Source organism: Podarcis muralis, chromosome 11 (genome assembly GCF_964188315.1).
Source record: "Podarcis muralis chromosome 11, rPodMur119.hap1.1, whole genome shotgun sequence".
Classification (NCBI taxonomy): Eukaryota; Metazoa; Chordata; class Lepidosauria; order Squamata; family Lacertidae; genus Podarcis; species Podarcis muralis.
In genome coordinates this window covers 36,224,108-36,245,315 of record NC_135665.1, presented here as the reverse complement: position 1 = coordinate 36,245,315, position 21,208 = coordinate 36,224,108, and the positions used below count along the sequence as shown (strand labels likewise).

The 21,208-nt window shown below is 39.1% G+C and overlaps 1 protein-coding gene across 3 annotated transcripts in view; it reads right to left on the bottom strand.

Moving 5' to 3' along the window:
• Window positions 1–678: 678 nt before the first annotated feature.
• BDP1 (BDP1 general transcription factor IIIB subunit) overlaps window positions 679–21,208 on the bottom strand; it is a 51,416-nt gene continuing 30,886 nt past the window's right edge. For 2 of the 3 annotated variants that reach the window (XM_077936276.1, XM_077936278.1), the window contains exons 27-42: window positions 20,223–20,416; window positions 19,426–19,813; window positions 18,498–18,605; window positions 17,169–17,202; window positions 16,407–16,490; window positions 15,226–15,541; window positions 14,287–14,444; window positions 13,819–13,972; window positions 13,167–13,332; window positions 11,890–11,941; window positions 10,149–10,347; window positions 9,327–9,552; window positions 7,202–7,244; window positions 5,395–5,689; window positions 4,175–4,406; window positions 679–2,920 (exon numbers count right to left, since the gene is read on the bottom strand). In XM_077936276.1, coding sequence (XP_077792402.1) covers window positions 2,798–2,920; window positions 4,175–4,406; window positions 5,395–5,689; window positions 7,202–7,244; window positions 9,327–9,552; window positions 10,149–10,347; window positions 11,890–11,941; window positions 13,167–13,332; window positions 13,819–13,972; window positions 14,287–14,444; window positions 15,226–15,541; window positions 16,407–16,490; window positions 17,169–17,202; window positions 18,498–18,605; window positions 19,426–19,813; window positions 20,223–20,416 — 2,772 coding nt within the window. In that variant the 3' untranslated portion in view covers window positions 679–2,797. The remainder of the gene's footprint in view (window positions 2,921–4,174; window positions 4,407–5,394; window positions 5,690–7,201; window positions 7,245–9,326; window positions 9,553–10,148; window positions 10,348–11,889; window positions 11,942–13,166; window positions 13,333–13,818; window positions 13,973–14,286; window positions 14,445–15,225; window positions 15,542–16,406; window positions 16,491–17,168; window positions 17,203–18,497; window positions 18,606–19,425; window positions 19,814–20,222; window positions 20,417–21,208) is intronic. The other variant, XM_077936277.1, reaches the window with a different exon arrangement.

The following is a 21,208-nucleotide window of genomic DNA, read 5'->3' as shown; positions in this document are numbered from 1 at the left end:
GAAGACAGGAGTGCCTGGCGTGCTCTGGTCCAAGGGGTCACGAAGAGTCAGACACGACTAAACGACTAAACAACAGAGCAGTAGATACAGAACACTGTCCACAATCATCACAGAGCCTACTGTTGTTATTACACGTGGCAAACAGAACTTGCTGTCGGTATTATCTTGTTGCTGCTGGCTGAGAGACACTTCATCTGCTCTTGACTAGTCTCAAAAACTCACTGTCTTAACAGGGATAATAATCTGTAGACACAGCTAGTTCTCTTAGACATACAATTTGTTAAAGCTAGATCACTTGCAATTTTGCAGAAAAACAAACTAGTTCTAAACAAAAACAATTAGGGCAAATCTTTTAATTATCTCGCTATCTCTACAGACAGGCACTGATCTGATCCACACTTGCTCATATTCAGGGGTTCTAGTACCATTTTAAAAAGGTAAAGGTAAAGGAAAGCCTGACAGTTAAGTCCAGTCGCGAACAGTTTTCTCGGGTCATGTGGCCAGCATGATTAAGCCTCTTCTGGCGAAACCAGAGCAGTGCATGGAAATGCCGTTTACCTTCCCACCAGGGCGCTACCTATTTATCTACTTGCACTTTGATGTGCTTTCTAATTGCTAGATTGGCAGTACCATTTACTGCACCCTAAATCACCAGCCTTTAAAGAAAGACTTAACAAGTTCAGTGGTACAAAATTATTTATTCACATAATTTACATATATAACACAAGCGCTACTAGCGCTTTCTTTGAAATAGAAAGCTTCCACAGGAACATTACACACAGTTGAGAGAAAAAAAGTGTGTCACACTTTCCAGGACAGCAACCCCTTATCATATTTTTATGCAAATGAAATGCTCTGTTTCTGAACCCAGCATATTTAGTTCCCTTCTGTCATTAAATATATACAATACTCACGAAAGAAATATGCATGTTTTAAAGACGTTTAAAAGGGATAACCAAGAAAACATGGTTTACAGTGAAAGCTAATAGGATCGATTGTTCTTTCCATTTAGCAAGGAAAGATAAGGCACCTTCTAGCTGAGCTTTTTATGTGATTTCTAAAAAACAATTAGTTTTGCTTTGTAATTTAAAGCAATTCCAGCAAATTACATAAAAACGTATTTCATTATTTCAGCAGCCTCTTGAGTGTACATAATTTGAGAGTACATTATATCTCCTCCATGTGATTAACATGAAGTAACAGCATACTGGAACGGATTCCACTTTCTCTGAGTCTGTTGACCTAAATTTACATTTGGTAAATTATTCACATTTATTTGGCGCTCTTTTTTTTGTTCTATTTAGGGCTTCAGATATGACAGAATTGAAACAAAATTCAAATGCTCAAACCAGCAGGAAAATATAGACTTGTTAGCTTGAAAATTAAAATATTGGGCAACGTGCAGTCTTGCGAATGGACTTTTACTTGTGCAGTTGAGTTTCCCTTCTTTACTTTTCAACTTCACCTGGCCAAATCTGCTCCAGAGGATAGTCCAACCCACTCGAGCAGATTTGGATAGCATTTGGACAGTGTTTGTTCTGGTAGAGAACTGACACACTTAGTGGACATCCACTGATTTGCTACTGATAACTATATGATACGCTTTTAGAAAAAGTGAGGAGTCTGTAATGCTTCTGTTATCCAATTTAATAACATCAGTAATTTTGTTTTGGGATGATATATGGTCACAAACAGATGATTTGGGAAAGAGAAGCAGCTGCAAAATTGTATGCTTATTTGGACAATTGCAAGTGAGAACAACTACTTCCAAATATTTGCAAATATTAATATTTATGCGGAAATGTAGAATAAAGTTATATTCAATTGCTAATTGTAGTAAAGGAGATGAGCAATATTTGGTATCCAAATCACTAGGTTCAAGAAAAATGAAGAGAAAACAGGACACCTTTCTCAGAATGAGCACAACTGATTTAGACAGGTTTCCCCAAAAATGTCACATGGAAGTTGTGCCTTGTAGCAATATCATCGCCAACCAAGGCGAAGGACAGAACAGGGAAGGACAGAAGTCAAAAGTCTAAACAGGTAACAAAAGTGGGGGAGGGAACCAGTAATAATCATGATATATTATCCTTTTATATATTGGGGCTGATTTTATTCTTGAGCATCCAATTTCTCCTTGTCAGTGGGTGTTTGATGGGTCGTTTTATGCTTTTCATTGTTTTTAGCTTTTTCATTTAAAATTTAGTGCTTAGAAGTAGAGTAATATTAAATTCCTCTTTTATCTCCAGGACAGACAGAACTAACTTGGCATAGTTAAAATTTCTATACATTCAACTTAAATAAATATTTTTTCACGTTTATCTCTGTACATTGAAAAGAAATTAAACATTACATTTTTGAACAAATTCACATAGGCATTTGTTATAAAATAATAACATTAATAAGATGACTAAAATCAGAACTTGGCTTATTTTATGATCCACATCCCATAAACATTTACTTCACAAAAAGAAGTAAAGATAATTTACAGCCCCCACAAACATGAGCATTATATTTAGATGGTGTCTGCTCATTCTTCATGGCATTTCTCAAGTGTAGCCATGCATCTAGAAACTACTTGTACCAAAATAAAACACAGATCTGGTGCTGTTCTTGCGAGTATCTTGGAACTTAAGAGAGTTGTGTTTTCTTCAGTGTTTCCAAATGATAGATTATTCATAGTAAAAGGAAAATAATTCTGCATTAAATGTAAGGGCCAACTGAAAACTTGTGACTAGTCAATTACATTACTGCTACAGTGCATTCTTGGGTGCCAGGCATTTGATAAGATCCTCAGTTATTCTGAATCATCCACCTCCATAAAAATATCCCCAAAGAAATATTCTGAGATCCTGGTTGGCTCTTCTTCTTTTTCCTGCTCCTTAGTAATGCCTTCCTTTTCAGATAACTCAGATAAAATCTACAAGAAAAACAAACAGATAAAAGCAACAGATATGAAATATGTAAATGTTAAATGTATGCCTAATAAACCAACATCTGCTAGGAGTGCATGATTTTGCTCACTTGTTTCAGAATATAATTTTCTATACAAATCACACTGCAGTAGCTTTTCTAAAACATTTTTTAAATGGACTGAATCCAAAAGTGGCTCTTGCTTGAGAGTCTGTCCATGAACAGAAGTGCTTTTGATCCAATGGTGAATTCTACTTGGAAAGGAGGCAGGGAAGAGGTGGGTTGTTTTTTTCCAATTTCACATGTCCTCTGAAGCACCATGCAACACCTCTCACTGTTGTGGGAGTGTCTCCAAACTCTTCAGAGCAGATTTGTGGAACTGGGGGCGGGGAGGGGGTGTCAACCAACAAAAATTGTTGGCTCCCTTTAGTGGTCTCTTAGAACACTCTTTCCGTGACAGGAGCTCTGTTCAGGGAAGCTTTAGATTCAACCCAATAAAGAAGAGATTCCCTTATTGACTAAAGCCAGTAGTCTTTACAGCAGGGGTAGAGAAATGTTGCTCAACTACAACTCCCATCATTCATAACAATTGGCTATGCTGGCTAGGGCTGATGGGAGTTGGGAGTCCAAAATGGGCCACAGGTTCCCTGTCTATGCTCTATAACTTTACTGATTTGAAGTAATTCAAACCTTGCTTTATCACAATGTAGAGCCACAAAGCGTATACCAGATTGCACACGGTGACATGGTCTTTAAAAAATACCTTCTGGAGAAAAACATATCTTTCACTCTCTACATAGGTTTTTGACACAGCTACAGGGCAATGAAGTTTTGTTTCTGGCTTAATTGTTTACTTTTCTATGTTTGTTTGTTTTATAAAATTTATACACTGCTTGATTGTAAAAAAAAATCTTTAAAGTGGTTTGGAGCCTACTGTATATGTTTCTGGGAGAACTAAGTAACTAAAAGACCAAGGAGGTTGTGGAGAACTAATTACTGTTAAATTTTTATAAATAAGTTAAACAAAAATTTGTTAGAGATTTAAAGACAGGCAGTGCCTGTCTTTAAAAGGCCATGCAGGTCTACATTCCATCAGTGCAAAGTGAAACAATTCATACAAAATATGGCCTAACTACTAAAGCACCTTTCTGTGTGCAACACAATGAGGAATGCACTAATAAATGAAGAACAGGACATTATCTTACGAGCTGCGGAGTTCAGCACACTTTAATAGATGATGTGTAGATATAATCATGCATACCTGAACAGTAGAGGAGCTTCCATTCTCACAGTTGGAGGTTGATGGAAACGAACTATTTTCTTGAGTATCTTCCTTGTTGTTTGAGGACAACTTTGGAAATTCAACAGTGCTTTCAGAGACCAATATATGAGGTTCCTGGAGAGGCTGTTTACTCCCTTTACTAGTTACTTCATCATCACTATTATTATTTTTGCAAATTAAAGGTAAAAATCCCAGAGATCTTTTATATGACCTATTCAATACAAAAATAATACAAATGTCAAGATAAATTGTCCGACATATGGTGATAATAATGATAGTTTTTTTAAAAAAACACAACCCTCTCATAGGAATCACAGAATTGCAGAGTTGGAAGGGACCCCAAGGGTTATTCTAGCTCAACGCCTAGCAATGCAAGAATCCTGCTAACAGTCACCCATGGGTGGGCTTGAGCCATCAAACTTCTGGTTAACAGCCAGATGCACTGACCCATTGTGCCACAGGGTAACTAAGACTTCTTAAGATTGATTTTAAAAAGAAAACAATAAAACACTTTCCCCTCATCTGGATTAATTTTTCTGCTGTACAGTGGTACCTCAGGTTAAGGACTTAATTCGTTCCAGAGGTCTGTTCTTAACCTGAAACTGTTCTTAACCTGAAGCACCACTTTAGCTAATGGGGCCTCCGCCGGAGCACAATTTCTGTTCTCATCCTGAAGCAAAGTTCTTAACCCGAGGTACTATTTCTGGGTTAGCAGAGTCTGTAACCTGAAGCGTATGTAACCCGAGGTACCACTGTATAAGGTACAGAATCGGGAGCTAGTCAACTCCTTTGGTGGTATTGCTACTTGATATTGTGTTCATGTGAGGTTATTCTACCGCTTGCGTTGGGTTTACATAGTACTTTAGTCTCCTCTGCACCTTGTTAGCAGTAAAGCAGGTTTATTGCAGACCTTAGTGCATTGGTAAAGGACCCCTGGATGGTTTAGTCCAGTCAAATTCAACTATGGTGTGCGGTGCTCATCTCTGCTTTCAGGCCAAAGGAGCTGGCGTTGATCTGCACACAGCTTTTCCGGGTCATGTGGCCAGCATGCCTAAACTGTATCTGGTGCCATGGGACACCGTGACAGAAGCCAGAGCGCACGGAAACACCGTTTAGTGATGAGCACATGTGGCTGTTTCAACACTACTACAAAGTGGGGGAGCAGCATAGCATACTAAAAACAGCTACTAAATAAGTACCTGGATAATTGTGTTTTTGGAATGACTGCTGTGCCTCCAGCCTGCTCTGATTGTACAGATTTACAGGTTTCAACTGAGTTTTTCTGTTTTTCACTTGTTTCTGATTTTCTTGCATGGAGTGTCCTTGACACTTGGTCACCAGTAGCAGCTGCTTCATCAAGGAGCCCAGCCCCTAAATTCAGAGAAGATTGAGGGTGCTCTCTTTCCATTACTTTTACCTCCGTAGATTTAGGTACTGGTCTAGAGGTGGAGGTGGTTTTCTTCTTTGAAATGTTCGATTTTCCTGACTTTTTCCCTTTTTTAAAAAAAAGACGACAGCAAATACAAATAAATAAGCAAAAAAATATAGAATCTGCTACTTGTATCTGCTACAGGGAAATTCCATTTTACTCTATACAAAACAACAAATTTGTCTCATTTCCCCACAAATAAGATATTCCCACAGAAATAGACATTCAGTAACATCAACACCAAGAGACAACAAGTTCTGTGAATCCGAAAGTGGCTATAGATGCATTTCTCAAACAGCATCTGCCCGACCACACAGCACATGAGGAACTACTTTTGAAACTAGAGGGTGAGTTTCAAAATCAGGAATCAGGTGGGTACTGACAGTTGCGTGCTTCTGCCATTGAAGACCCACATCTTCATCCAAGCTCACCAGCTGCTAGCATCTCTGGCTACTGCAATTGTAATAAACGTTTTATTGTTGTTTTACTGATGTGGATCTTTTGTTGTTATATGATATATTTTTATATTACTTATTGTCATGTAAACCACCACAGTATTTCTTTGAAATGAAAGATGATATGTAAGTAATTTAAAGAAAGAAAGATGTTTTTGATCTGGTCGGAGGAATACCTCAAGGCCTGCCTCTCCCAATATGAACCAAGCCAGACCCAGCAATCATCTGAAGTCCTTCTTTGAGTGCCTCCTCCATGAGAGATTTGGGAGGCCTATTCTGTGGTGGCTCCCCATTTGTGGAATGCTCTCCCCAGGGAGGCTCGTCTGGTGCCTTTTTATGCGCCAGGCAAAAACATTCCTCTTCTCCTAAGCCTTTGGCTAATTAAACTTATCTAAGGCCTTTTAAAGGGACTTGGGTGACGCTGTGGGTTAAACCACAGAGCCTAGGACTTGCCGATCAGAAGGTCAGTGGTTCCAACCCCCTCGACGGGGTGAGCTCCCGTTGCTCAGTCCCTGCTCCTGCCAACCCAGCAGGTCAAAAGCACGTCATAGTGCAAGTAGATAAATAGGTACCGCTCTCTGGCGGAAAGGTAAACGGTGTTTCCGTGCGCTGCTCTGGTTTGCCAGAAGCGGCTTAGTCATGCTGGCCACATGACCCGGAAGCTGTACGCCAGCTCCCTTGGCCAATAAAGCGAGATGAGCGCCGCAACCCCAGAGTCGGCCACGACTGGACCTAATGGTCAGGGGTCCCTTTACCTTTACCTTTAAGGCCTTTTAAACTGTGTGAGGTATTTGGTATCTGAAGAAGTGTGCATGCACACGAAAGCTCATACCAAGAACTAACTTAGTTGGTCTTTAAGGTGCTACTGGAAGGAATTTTTTTTGTGTGAGGTATTGTTTTTGTTTGTTATTATGTTATGTATATTATAAACTGCCCTGTGATATTCGGATGCAATTTAATTAATTAATTCGGTATAGAAATTTAATTAATTGATTAATAATGTCTGCTGTTAAAATAAAAATTCAATAATGCATTTGAGATGCTGACGTACATCAATAGCTAACTATAGAAAATCACATGTACTGTGCCTTTTTATGTGAAAACAATATAAATTTCACCTACCAGCAGCTTTCCTTGGTATACAACTTGATTTCATAGAGGCGCCCTGCATGAAAGGAAATATGAACATCAGTATAAGTTCATTTTCAGAAATATGATTCAAAAGGACAGTACAATTGCTTCTATTATTTAGACTGTGAAAGAACAGGGATTAAAATTTTTAATGATACATCAACTTCATTTCCTGAAGTAAGGCTGAATTAGTATTATTTGTCCCCCAATATATTTCAGCACAAGTCAGTTAATATATTTGGCTAAGGGTAAATGTGTTGAAACAGTTTACAAAATCCTTCATCTTGAATGGAAAAATACTACAGTGGTACCTTGGGTTAAGTACTTAATTCGTTCCGGAGGTACGTTCTTGACCTGAAACTGTTCTTAACCTGAAGCACCACTTTCGCTAATGGGGCCTCCTGCTGCTGCCGTGCTGCCGGAGCACAACTTATGTTCTCATCCGGAAGCAAAGTTCTTAACCCGAGGTACTATTTCTGGGTTAGTGGAGTCTGTAACCTGAAGTGTATGTAACCCAAGGTACTACTGTACATCTATTTGGGGATTCAAGATAACATCTATGCCAGTGGTGGACTTCCAAAAATTTGCATGATGAACTAATTCATTTATGTACTTCCTAACCTGAACACTGCTTCCAGAAAACCATTTAGATTTGGGTTTTCAATTAATTGTTTTTCTAGTGTCTACTCTAAGGTACCTAAAGCAGAAGTTGAGAGGAGACTAGATATATATATCCAACAAAATTTGTCTTGCAAAAGTTCTATTGTATAAGTGGGAGTCTGCTGTGCTAGCAGAACAGCAATGTTGGACACGACCCCATGTTTGTTCCCTGGTTCTCAAACATGGGGTCATGTTCAACACTGCTGTTCTGTTAGCACAACAGACTTCCACATGCAACGGAACTTTCCTTTCTTTTTCTGTGCACCCTCAAAATCTGCCCCGAGAGTTGGAGGACCTCCTGGAGCAGACTTTGAGGGTGCACAGGGAGATGAAAGGAAGGGGAAGTTCCACTGTGTACCTAGAACTCAGCACACACAGCACTGGATGCAACCTATAAAGTGGAAAACTAGGGTTTTATCTAATGTTGCACCAGCGGGGTTCCAATGGCTCAACAGGACTTTTACTCTCCTCCTCCTACATCTCCCCCAAATCTGCTCAGGAAGATCTTCCAAATCTTCAGAGCTGATTTTGATAGTGCTCAGGGGACAGGAGGGAAAAAGGAAAATCCATTGCGCACATTTAAGCCCCTTGACCCAGTAAAGCTGCAGCATTGGGTATGACCCCTAATTTCCAAAACTAAATTTCCTGAGAGAAATTCTCATAGTTTATTTAATTAATCTGCAGCATGTGTTTATGATATATTTTTATTTATTTTACCCATAGAAACATACAAAGAACATAACTTAAAACATGAATAAAGCTCAGTTCCACATACAAATACACAGCAAAAAAACACACAAGAATTACTCTACAAAATACAGCAGAAAGATAACAAATGCCACTATGATCTTTAATGTGACTACAGCAATAGCAGCTATGCATTATTAATTTAGATGGCAGATCCCACAACTCAATATAATAGCCGTAGCTAACCTTTTCAGGATGAAATTTCAAGTCATGTCTCTGGGGACATTTTGTACTGGCTTTCCTATGTGCACGTACCTAACAATTCTCCAAATTAAACAACCACAAAATAGAAATACAATGGAAACTAATTCTCAACTCAATAGCCAAATTCTTTAACGCCTGTGCTCAAAGTTCCCAAATGAGTGGTTTAAAACATTTGTTAATTTTAGATTTCTTCTTTGTAATCAATACCCTAAATAAACACATTTCTCAAAATGGAATGGACTACTGTGCATAAGAAAGCAGTCAAACATCAGAACATCCTAAAAAAATAAGCATGTTGTTTTCAATTGCAGCACTTCACCATAGTTCAGGGTTCTTAAAAATGGACTCTTTTTCTATTGCTGCCATCAAAAAACAGCACTGAGACAGATTAGAAGTGCTTTCTCCATTCTTTTTTCACGCAGCCTCCCAAGTTTTCTTCACTCAGGCAACAGATAGCAAACCCAAAAAGTTCTAACTTTTGTGATTCTCTGAATTAATCTCTGACCTTATTGGTGCTTTCCAGGTTTCCCCCTACAGGAGAAGACAGTTTTTTCTTCTCAGGGGCATTCCCACTTTCTTCAAGGGCTTCAGCATGCCTTTTCAGATTCCGCCAAGAGGTTGAACCAAGCTCTGCCAATTGTTCCAACGAGGCTTCCAGCAATCCTCCTGCACTCACAGTGTTGTCCAAAGAGACAGCATTTTCTTCCACAGCAGCTGTTACGGATCCAAAGCTGTACAAAGTAGCCATGCAAAAGTTGTGAAATTAGTGTCATTTAATTCAATGTAAATGTAATTCAAATTAAAACTCTCCTTAATGGCAATCATTTAATGCCCTTTGAAAGCTCTAATGCTTGTCTCCTTGACTTGGCAGAGGTTTCACTTAGACCAATGGGACCACAGTCCAAGTAACTAATGTATGCTTAGGACAGAGCAGTAAAAACTCCTCTTTTCCTGAAAGTCGCTCCTTGCCTTGAGCTCACAAGGAGACATTCTGTCCTTTGACAAGGTACAGTTCTAATCAGCTGGCAATTCTAATAGTTTTATCATGAATAACTTGGCTGACCACAAGAAGAGGGGAAACATAGAGCCTATTTCATGTTCCCACAAGGAGAATCCCCTCAAAACTTTCATTTGTTAAAAGGGCAAATTCTCTTCCATAATATCCCTTTGAATCGGGCACAACTAATTTTTTTCAGCCAGAGGGCTATATTCCCATCTTGGACAATTCTCTGGGAGCTGCACACTCATATAAGGGCACTACCATCTCCAGTCTTAAGTACACCCAACAAAAGAACATCAGTTCATATTAAAAGATAATATTACTTACTTATCTTCTCTTGCCACTTCTGTGGAGTTCAGATTGTCTGGGGTAAAAAAAACTGGTGCTGGAAGCAGCTGTTCAGACGTTTGTTGTAGCAAACCGGATCCGTCACTGCAATTCTCAGAACCAACGGAGATTTCCACCAATGTTAAAATGAAAGTTGGCTCCTCTTCCTTCGGATATTCTTCAACTCCAGCACTAACTACTAAGATACATATGTGGGGCAAATAAAAGATTAATAATATATAAAATAACATCGTTCTGCATGCTGTTACTCTATTCAAAAACCCTTGCAGTATTTTTTATTCATTTTCACAAGTAAAGTGATATGCAAGTGCTGTAAGAAAAGATTAAGGTTGCTCCATGCTCAACTACATAATGAATACAACCCTGGGCTGTATCCAATGGTGTTCAAACAGATGGCAAACTTCCACAGCAGATCTTCCCTTTCTCTGCCCCCTGCAGCCAGCCTTGATATACAATTGATAATGCCATGTACAACTTCCCTTCTTGTATGTAAGCAGTAGCAACTGTAACACACATATTAGAGATATAGCCAAACAAATGGAATCCATATATCTTTAAAAATCATATATAATTAGACTACATTATACATTCTTTAATGTGACAACTCCAATTTTTATTCCTTAAATATTTATGCCTTACCTTACATTTATAAAAACATTCCTGACAGCTTATTAGTATAAGCATTAGCTATTACCAAAATAGCCGTTTTCTTAGTATCTTTTGTGTTCACAGAAGCAAACGCAAAGAAGCCTTATGTACAATGTTGAAGAACTAGTTATAATTAATTTTATTGCTACATGTAGTAGGGAAAGAAGGATTGCTACAGGCCATTCCAAGTGCCTATCCCACTGAATCTCCACACGTGGAAATCTTCGTTTGCATAGCTTCTCATAGCAAAACATTCCATGCACATAGACTCAAACTGAGTGATCAACATCCCACATAAAACTAGGAATTTGACAGCACAACTTGAATTCTACAAACTGGATTTTTCAAGAATGCATGGTACGTAAGGGAGATGCCAAGCGTGGCCATCAAGCAGGCCTAAAGGCAGAGTCAGCAAGCTGCGGTCCCATACCAGCCATAAAGGTAAAGGTAAAGGGGCCCCTCACCATTAGGTCCAGTCGTGACCGACTCTGGGGTTGCAGCGCTCATCTCGTTTTACTTGGCTGAGGGAACCGGCGTACAGCTTCCGGGTCATGTGGTCAGCATGACTAAGCCGCTTCTGGTGAACCAGAGCAGCGCACGGAAACGCTGTTTACCTTCCCGCCGGAGCGGTACCTATTTATCTACTTGCACTTTGACGTGCTTTCGAACTGCTAGGTTGGCAGGAGCTGGGACCGAGAAATGGGAGCTCACCCCGTCACGGGGATTCGAACCGCTAACCTTCTGATCGGCAAGTCCTAGGCTCTGTGGTTTAACCCACAGCGCCACCCGCATAGGCAATAAAATTAATCAGAACTGGTCGTAACAGTGTTTCAAAGGGAGAACTCTTCAATCTTCACCAAAGCATTGATGTATAAGCCCATTACATGCTTCAGTCTGGGACATCTTAATGATACCTAGTTCCAGGGGAGGGGAGGTTATGGTGATCCACATTTGCATTTGTCTCTTCTTCTTTTTAGTCTAACTTGTAAATGACGAGTGCATAACGAATGTTTACGTGAAGCTAGTTCCCTAAAGCAGCAAATATGTGATCATAAAACAGTGTAAAATGTACCTGCAGTCATCTCTGTGGTGGATGAAATACTGGAACGCTTGGCTGCTTCAGTCTGGCAATTAAAAAATCACAATAAAAATCACAAGCTTTCCAAATAACACTAATGCTCAGAAGATAAAGGGAAAAATAAAGCAATGAAAAATTATTGATAATTGCTTTAAAAGGAATACATATTTTTATCCATGTTGTTCCCCTCTGCCAAGCCACCTGGCAAAAATGTTTTAGAAGAGTGGAGTAAAAATGCCTTTTAAAATAAATAAACATGATCTCCTCCTTTGAAAGAACATCACTAAGAAATAATGGAAAGAGACTTGGCAAAAGTTGTAACCCAAAAGAAAGAATGTTTGACTGGAAACATGTACTATTAGGAAATAAAACCTTGCTTATAAATTTACCTTATAACTACATGGAAATGAACAACTTTGGCCTATAGCACAATCTTTGCCTGAAGTGACTCACAGAAAAGATTGCTCAGTAACTCAAAGAAAATTAATTCCTTCAATTATTCTAATTACTGACGTGTTCATCCAAACCCAGAGCTTGAGGCTGCTTCACTGATGACATTTTCCTACAGTATTTTTGCACATTTACAACAAAAGTTAGTTTAAATGCTTGTCAGAAGAACAGTCTGACATGCCTTTAGTGTGAAGACCATTGAAGACAAATAAAAAAAAAAGATTGCTCAAGCCCCCAAATTCAAAGCAACATTTAAAAAAATAAAATAGAAAATACAGTTTAGCAACAAACAAGCAGGGATGCGGAAACCATTTGTGGAAAAAGAGATCTAGTAGGAGGAAAGACTATCCTGTCCTGATTCCAATAAGGAACCCACAAGGCAGCAATATGACTGCAGTGTCACAGATAGTCCTAAGTGACTAACGTGCTCTAATAAAGGCTGAGGCCTTATGATACACAGTCCACCCCCTCAAGCCCTACCTCCTTGTTCAAAAAACAGTCTCTCTTGAAGGGTCGGTCCAGTCCAGTTCCTCAGCCAATAGCAGTCTTTGTATTGGCCAGCTCCTCCTGAGAATGAGGGCTAGGGCCATGACTGAGACATAGACAGACAATATACATATAAGCAGGGATGTCATTTGTGCAATAACTATCAGGAACACTCAGAATGTACTACTGTATTCAGAGTGGCTTCTATCTATAATGGTTCTGCGTGTGTGTGTGTGTGTGTGTGTGTGCGCGCGCGCGCGCGTGCGCGCTTGAAGCAGCTTCCTCCTTTTATTCTCTCCCTTAAGATAGCAGTTTTAGTTATATAAAATAAATACCTGTGCAGGTTCAATTGCCAACAACTGGTGCTCAGCAGGAGCAGAAACTTGGACACTGATGTTTGTGCTGCAGCCACCGGGTGGTTCAGGAGGATCTGCTTCTGGAGAAACTTCTGAAGCAGTTAACAGTGATGCAACTTCCCAAGTATCTCTCACCGTGTTGTCTCTTTGGAAAAATTAAGCCAGTTTCACTTCATAAAATGTTTATCAGTTAAATGTTTTCATGCTGCATAGCTTTGAAACAAATGGTGCCAGGTTTACAGTCACTGTTTGTCAAAGTGATTAAAAGTACTATTAACCGTTCCATATATAAGTTCAGCTAATAAAAAATACAATGTCTTAAAGTGTCTTCCTCAAGTATCTTAAAGATGTTTTATTATTCTCACATCTCAAAAGTTACTTGGGTGAGATGATGTGGCTTAACAATTAAAGATGCTATTTTCCTTTCTTTTCTCTAAAAAATGACACCCTCTTTAAATATAGAACCAGTAAATGTGCAGTTGCATATTTTCCCATAATTCTAGTCAACTATATACTGGATATGCTCCTATTCTATAAAACATAATTTACTACATATTTCACATACAGCAGCTCAACATATCTAAGAGAGAAACCAAAAGTACTAGCATGTGAAAATTATTAGTGTTATTACCTTTCTATGTTGTCTTTCTGCATGGCTGGACCAGAACTTGGAAGCTGTAGATGATGTTTCTCTGCAGAGCTGCTCTTAGTTAGCTCATTCAATTTGAGATCCTTTTCCAGTTCAACTTTCTGCTCTTCTATTGCATTGTCTGAAGCCTTCTTTTCTATTATTTTAGACATTAAAACACCACTCAGTATAGTTTGCGGAATAAATATATACTATTTTGGATGAGGTTACAACATTGACAGGGCATCACATCACCTAATCCCCAGCTGGAAGGATGAACAGACAGACACAGGTACCTACAGGTTTGGATGCACATTTGGGGGCCAGAAGCTTGTTTGTAATTTAGGAAAAATGAAATCGGATATTCTCAGAAAACATCTCCACAAGCACAGAGTACAATTTCTGCACAGGGTAAAGGATTCGTAAAGTCCTGATAACTAAATGCTTTAAGCGCAGGAACCAAAAACTTACCATTCTGGATTTCTTCAGATTGTTCAATACACGAATCAACATATTTTTGAGAAGCTTTCTTGCTCAGCCTCAGACTTCTGTTAAGATTTGGTTTAGGCTTGGGAAACCTACATCTTGCTTGTTTGGATGATTGATCGCCTTTGGATGACAGTAAATCACTGCAGAGAAACAGAAACCACCACTGAGTACCCTTAATTTCAACATTTATCCAACAGAAATAGTCAAAATTTTAGCTAGCAATGCAACCAATCTAGAAAAGGCATAAGAATGTCTGTGACAATTCACGTCAAACACCTTGGATGCAATCAACCACCGCGCTTCAACTAGCTTTAACTAGACAAGAAGGGCAGAGGTACAGAGGGCATGTGGTTGGACACATTAGTGCAAGAATTTTGTCCACATCATCAGGCCACGATTCCATAACACTTGGTCAGATGTGGCACTGGACACCTTGACCAAATTTGCCATAACAGTGGCATCCAAGTCGCTACAAAGTCAAGGGGCTTTATCCCCCAAGTGTCTTGTCAACTACTCAAACTAATCACAGTTTGTTAAAAGGGAATCTGGGGTAACTAATATTTGGATACACAGCAAAAAAAATGCCAGCCGAGCCCTTGAGGATGTGGCAAATGCAACAAAGAATGTCTTCTTTGCTGTCTTCACCACCACACGGCAAGCACAATTATATGTCCTAATGTGTTTGGGAAGCTTTAGAGTGAGTGACCTAGTCCTAAAAATCATAGACTGAAGATGATACATAACACTATACACCTATGTTGTCCATTAACTTATATTTACATGGGATGGCTTGAAAAGATTAACTTAGAATGGAGAACAGCTAGGTGATATCATGCGATCATGGTAAAACGTCTTACAACCTAAAGAATGAGGAGGATTCCTAACTAACACAAACAGATTTTTAAATAGAACAATGCAAACCTGCTGATTCTAGTTGTTTCCTCTGAGCATGCTTCCAAAACTGATGTACTGCAATGCTGTGCAGCAGCTTCATTCGTATTTTTTGAAAGTGACTCATTAGTTGCTTCCTGTAAGTAAACTTCCAAGCCTGATGGTTCAACAATATGATCCTCTGCAGCAGTTACGTTTGCACTGACTGAAGAAAGCGATTCATTTTCTGAAGGGGCAGGATGTTGCATATGACAATGGACTACACTTTGCTCTTCGTGACACTCATTTGGGAAGCTATCAGTTACATTCATTTCATCTTTACTGGGAAACTCCTGAATTTTTGGTTCTTTTTTTCCACAAAAAGAAAAAAGTTGAAAATAATTAAATTCTTAATTTACGTATAACAAACATTTATACTGTGCAATTTCAGTTGGGACAATATAAAGATTACAGTTTGAAATCCTAAGTAAATGATACATTTTCGTGTCTATATTTCATTAAATTACACCACTGCATTTTGAATGAAAAATACCCATGGGATTAGAAACACAGAATTCTACAACTGGAATCCATTTTGCAGCTAAACCAATACTTTTATTTTACAATATTTGAATCTTGTGCAAAGTCTGGTTCTTTGGTTAAATCGAAGAGTACCTAAAATGATGTTTGGGGTTTACTAGATACTTCTTAGTCCAGATCATATGGACATCCTTCAGACATTTTTAGTTGCCAAAAGACTGTAATGTAATGTATGACTAGCGTAAATAATGTAAAATGGTCCCCAAGTGCAAGTTTCATATTTCACTTCTTCAATAAAAGCATTCCATCCAACACTTATCACTTTCTTTCTCTTTGTTTTAATAAAAAGTAGATTTAAAAAGGAAAGAAATGGAGCAGACCTCCTGGAAATAAGAACCTACTACTGTCACCTAAGTATAGAATCCACAAAATATGCCCTGGCTAACAATTAGAAGTGGATGACCTGTAATCACAGTGAAGAGGAGACAGTTTGGTCTTCCCATATTTAAATAGTGCATGCTTTTAAAACAAACTTAGTTTGGTGTTCAGTGCATGTTAATTAAATATTGCAAAGGAAAAATAACCTTTATTTCCACCCTCCAAAATAATCACAAAGCTAGAAAAGAATAAAAACAATACAGAATCCATTGTACCACTGCTATACCAAAGTGCTATGATAATACTGAACATACCTTGGATGCCAATGTTTAACTGGAACGCTGGATCTCTCATAGCAAGTAAAGTCATGGCTGCTTCGGTACTTCCATCACTAATCCCTGAAAAATGTTTACCAAACAAAAGCCACCAAAATCAAATTTTGTTTCTCTAGTACACCCAAACTGCTTATGCTTGTCTTAAAAATGACTAGTTGCTTTTGGATCATCCTAGGTATTAAAATCGGTTTCTAACACATGCATCATTCAGCATCCCTCATTTACAAACCATGAAAGTTGTTTCAAAGTTCTTATTTTACAGTGCAATCTGATATGCTTTCTACTCAGAAGTAAGTATCGTTGTTTTCAATGCAGCTTACTCCCAGGTAAGTGTCTATAGCAGCATTTGCCAACCTGGTGGCCTCCAAATGTTTCTCGTCAGAACCCAGCAAGGCTGGTCTGTGGGACTGCAGCCTGAGTAGTTATTTCTTTCTTTAGTGAATGAGAGACTTGAGGATCTCATCTTTTAAAAACTTTTTTTTTTTTTGTAAAGACCATTATTAATAAAATTTACAAATTTAACTTGGTCTCAATGGTACATTTACTTAGGTATATTTTACCCTTCGCTTCATTCAAAGCAAGGCTCCCAGTGGCCTATATCAATCAATAATAAGACAGTTCCTGCTAGAAGATATGGCCCAAAAGGAAAAGGAGGAAAATCAAACTCATAGGAATTTCATAACTACAAGCTTCTTTAAGTGGCTATTCAGTTGTTCAGTGTCAACAACTTGGACCATTTACCTGCTTTCTTTTCTTGATCTTCTTGTGCAACCACCTTAGATAAAAAGAAACGCAAGTTAGCGACTGTAGTTTTGAATCCCTCCCTCCCCCCCCCAATTAAATTAAATTAAATTAAATTCTACAGATCAGCTTTTTCACTTAGCATGGATAGTGACAATAACAGCTTGGCTGGCATATCATAAGCCACATGTTGCCATAAAGCAGGGGTGTCAAACTCAAATTCATCGGGGGCCGCATCAGCAGTTTGGTCACCCTCAAAGGGCCGGTTGTATCTGTAGGACTATGTGTCCACTCTTTATTATCATAAATTATTGTCACTGCATTCAATTATTACTGTTTTTTGTAAGAATGTAAGTAATAACTAGCTCTGAAAGCAGAAACATAGGTTTCCTGAATGCATGTAAAGTGGAGGTTTCCTGTGTAGAACGGCTGGTGCCGCTAGAGGGCAGACGTTCTCTGGCTTGTAGGCTGCCGCGCATGCGCTGAAGAGGCGGCTTTCTTGTGTCAAAAAAAAAAAAAAGCGAGAATAAAAGGTGAAGGCTGGCGGCCGGTGGTGGCTACACGGGCCACATGACGAGGTCTGGCGGGCCGGATTCGGCCCCCGGGCCTTGTGTTTGACACCCGTGCCATAAAGCATGTTTTAATCATGATCTTGCTCCCCTATTGCCACATGGTTCCACACTCTCCACACAACTCAAACCAACCATATTTTGGCTTGTTGTGTTGTTCAAATCTGGATCACGGTTTGCTTGTTTCAAACAAACCATGCGCGAGGTTCATTTAATGTTTATTTCATGTTTCATGTATTTCATGTTTGTTTAAATGAACCTGGTGCATGGTTTGTTGGAAACACACAAACCATGATACATATTCAAGTGACATGATCAGCCGTACTATGGCTCATTTGAGCCACGTGGACACCTTGTGGGGAAACAGGAACAGACAAGCCACACCAGGAGGAAGAGCAAACAAGGCCTACATCAGCACAAACAACAAGGCTCCACATTCCTGCAGGTTTGCCTGTTATCATGCCATACTGGAATGGTGTGCTACATGCATTATCTGAATAGATGAATATACTGCTAAAAATAACTCAGTTCCTTAATCAGTATTGCCACTCCCTAAAACATTTGCTTCTCATCTTGCTTAAGGGAGTGGGGATTATTCAAGTGGCATCACAAAAGCGTAATATTTTTGCTAGCCTTGCCCCCTATTCATGCAAATGATACGTTAACTGTCCTAAAGTAACAAGAACTGAATTATGCTAGAGAAAATAAGTTTTAAATACATTTAAGGATGTTGCATAAAGAGGGAAATCAAAATACTTACATTTTGTGAGGAATACAATCCTTTGTCTGTCTGAATTACAGGCTGAGCATCTACATTCAGTTCATGAGACAGAAATGGCTCATCTGCAACATTCTCATATATCTCAAGCTGTTGGGCAGGGAAGCATACCAATTCAGTTTATCAGTTCCCCAAAACCAAACACATCCTGAAAGGGATCTAAGAAATGTCCTTTGTGCATTATAACTGCTTTCTGCACACTTAAATATAACGGAAGTGACAGCATGATATATTTTCAGATGCAGTGGAGGTGCTATATGTTTCACAGTTCTCAAAACGCAATTCTTTCTAAAAGAGGCATAAGCAAAACTTCAATGGGACTTAAGTATGCATGCACTCTTAGGAACAGGAATATTTAGACGAACAATTGCTAATGGGAGAGGGAGCCGTGGAAGGAATGGACAGATAACATCAAATGAAATGTTGAAGAAATAACTTTCTTAAGAACAAATCATCAGATTGCCAGTAAGGTAACACATGGGAAAGAATTCCATGTCACAGACTATGACTGAGGCCAAAAAACTAAAGTCATGGCAAGCAATTGGCCCCATATTGTATAATGTAGACCATCTTTCTCATGGCAAAATGATCCATCAACTCTTCTCCATTAGCTGTTCTTTTATACTTGACAATAAAATGTCTAAGACCTTCTATTTTCTGCTTTAGCTTAAAGGGTGCTAAGCAGCTATATGTAAGTATGGCCAATCAGAGAGACACACTGAACTGGTACATCTGCAGTCATCTCTTTACAGCAGGCACGATGCAATTATAGCTTTCCAGATGTTATGAGACTGTAAATCCCATAATTCCTGACCACTGGCCATGCTGGCTGGGCCATATGGGTGTTGGGGTCCAACATCTGGAGGGGCACTGGTTCCTCACCCCCACTTTACAGGTGTTTCAGTCATACCTCTTCCATTGTTTCCTCAATCTGAACAGGAACTGGATTTGGAGATCGAAGCCCTTTAGGAACAAACACTGGAGCTTTGTTCACTTCCTCTGGTGAAAAGCATTCAACTTCATAGTCCGGCTCAAAGTCATCCCCATCATCGTCATCATCATCATCCTCTTGCTGAGAAGAAGCCCTAAGAGTCACCAGGTTAACCTTTGAATTCCCATATTCCTTTTTAGCATTCTTGCGAAGGACTGGTTTTGAACTTCTGCCTCTACCAACATTTGGTTTCCCCTTTTGGTAGTGTTTCCCCTTTTCACTAAGGTCATTCTCACATTCAGAAGCGAAAGACGTTATTGATCCACTTATGTTTTTCCTCTGTTTCACTGTCCTTCCCGCTTGTTTTCTAAGTATAAAAAGACATTTTGTTAAGAAGAGTTCATTGTAAAGGGTGGAAAAGACAGGGTGCATATTTATGTTTCTTCTGTGATGAAAAAAAGATGACAATCAACTCTTTTTTAAAAAGATACAAAACTTTTGCTAACATGTTTTTCCTTAGGGCCTGCATTTATATTATCAATATGGACTAGATGTTTGAGTTTTATTCATTCATAGAAGCATTTATGTTCCACGTTTCCATTTAATACAGGCATCCCAAAACTCGGCCCTCCAGATGTTTTGTGACTACAATTCCCATCATCCCTGACCACTGGTCCTGTTAGCTGGGGATGATGGGAGTTGTAGTCCCAAAACATCTGGAGGGCTGAGTTTGGGGGTGCCTGATTTAAAGAATAATGTTCGAAGAGTAACTTTACCCTTTTATTCTTTCAGATGCTCTCTCCTGGACAGAATGGGCCTTAGAGGTTTCTTTCGTGATTTGACTTCCACTCCAAGGGGACTGTTCTGAGGAATCACATTTTCCAGAGTGCCCGTGTCCTGTTGGGGACATCGTCTCAATGCTATCTATATGATTTCTTTGTCTTAATTCAGAAGATGATGCGGAATTGTGCTGGAAACAATACAAAATTGTGCCAAATTTAATACGTTAAACTCTTCTGTGTCCTTTCAGATCTCCTACCCCTCCTTTCACATCCAGCTTTAAACAAAAGCAGCAGACAAACAGCTTCTTTAACATTCAGGTAAAACAGAAATAATTTTCAGTTTTATCTAAAAATGTTGAAATAATTGTCTTTCTTTTAAAAATGTCTAATTTATTATATTATCTAAATTATATCCTGCCTTTCCACACTGACACTGAAGGTGGCTGTTTTAACAGCTACAGAAAAAAAGCCAGGTTATACTAGTTGATTTATATCTGTAGTCCATCACTAATTTTGGTAATGAAGTGGATAGTGTGCTAGATCTTTTGCACATAACTTTAAACTGCAGTTAAGCTTAACTGTGGTTTAAAAGGTGAACACCAGGTCAGCGAGGCTACCACTTTAAGAAAACTAATTAATGAGAAAGAAATGGAGAGAGAATGCTACAAAATCTTAATTTTGTTTATCTTATTGCCAAAGGAGCCTTAAAAAAGAAAGCGGGAGGCAATCTCAAGGACTTTGAACCTGAGAATGGGATCTGCTAAAAACAATACACATACACCTCGGGGATTTCCTGGCTTCTCCTTCCTGATGCAGCTCTATGTGTCTCCTGAAAACCCCTCCAAAGGGTTCACTGTGACACAGGCCGCTGCATCTGGTGGGTGGGGAGGGAAGGGAATCCCTTTGCATGACTGGGTGCTTTCCACTCATCCTAGGATTTCATTGCTGTTCCCATGCTGCTGCAGGTGATTTCAGACAGC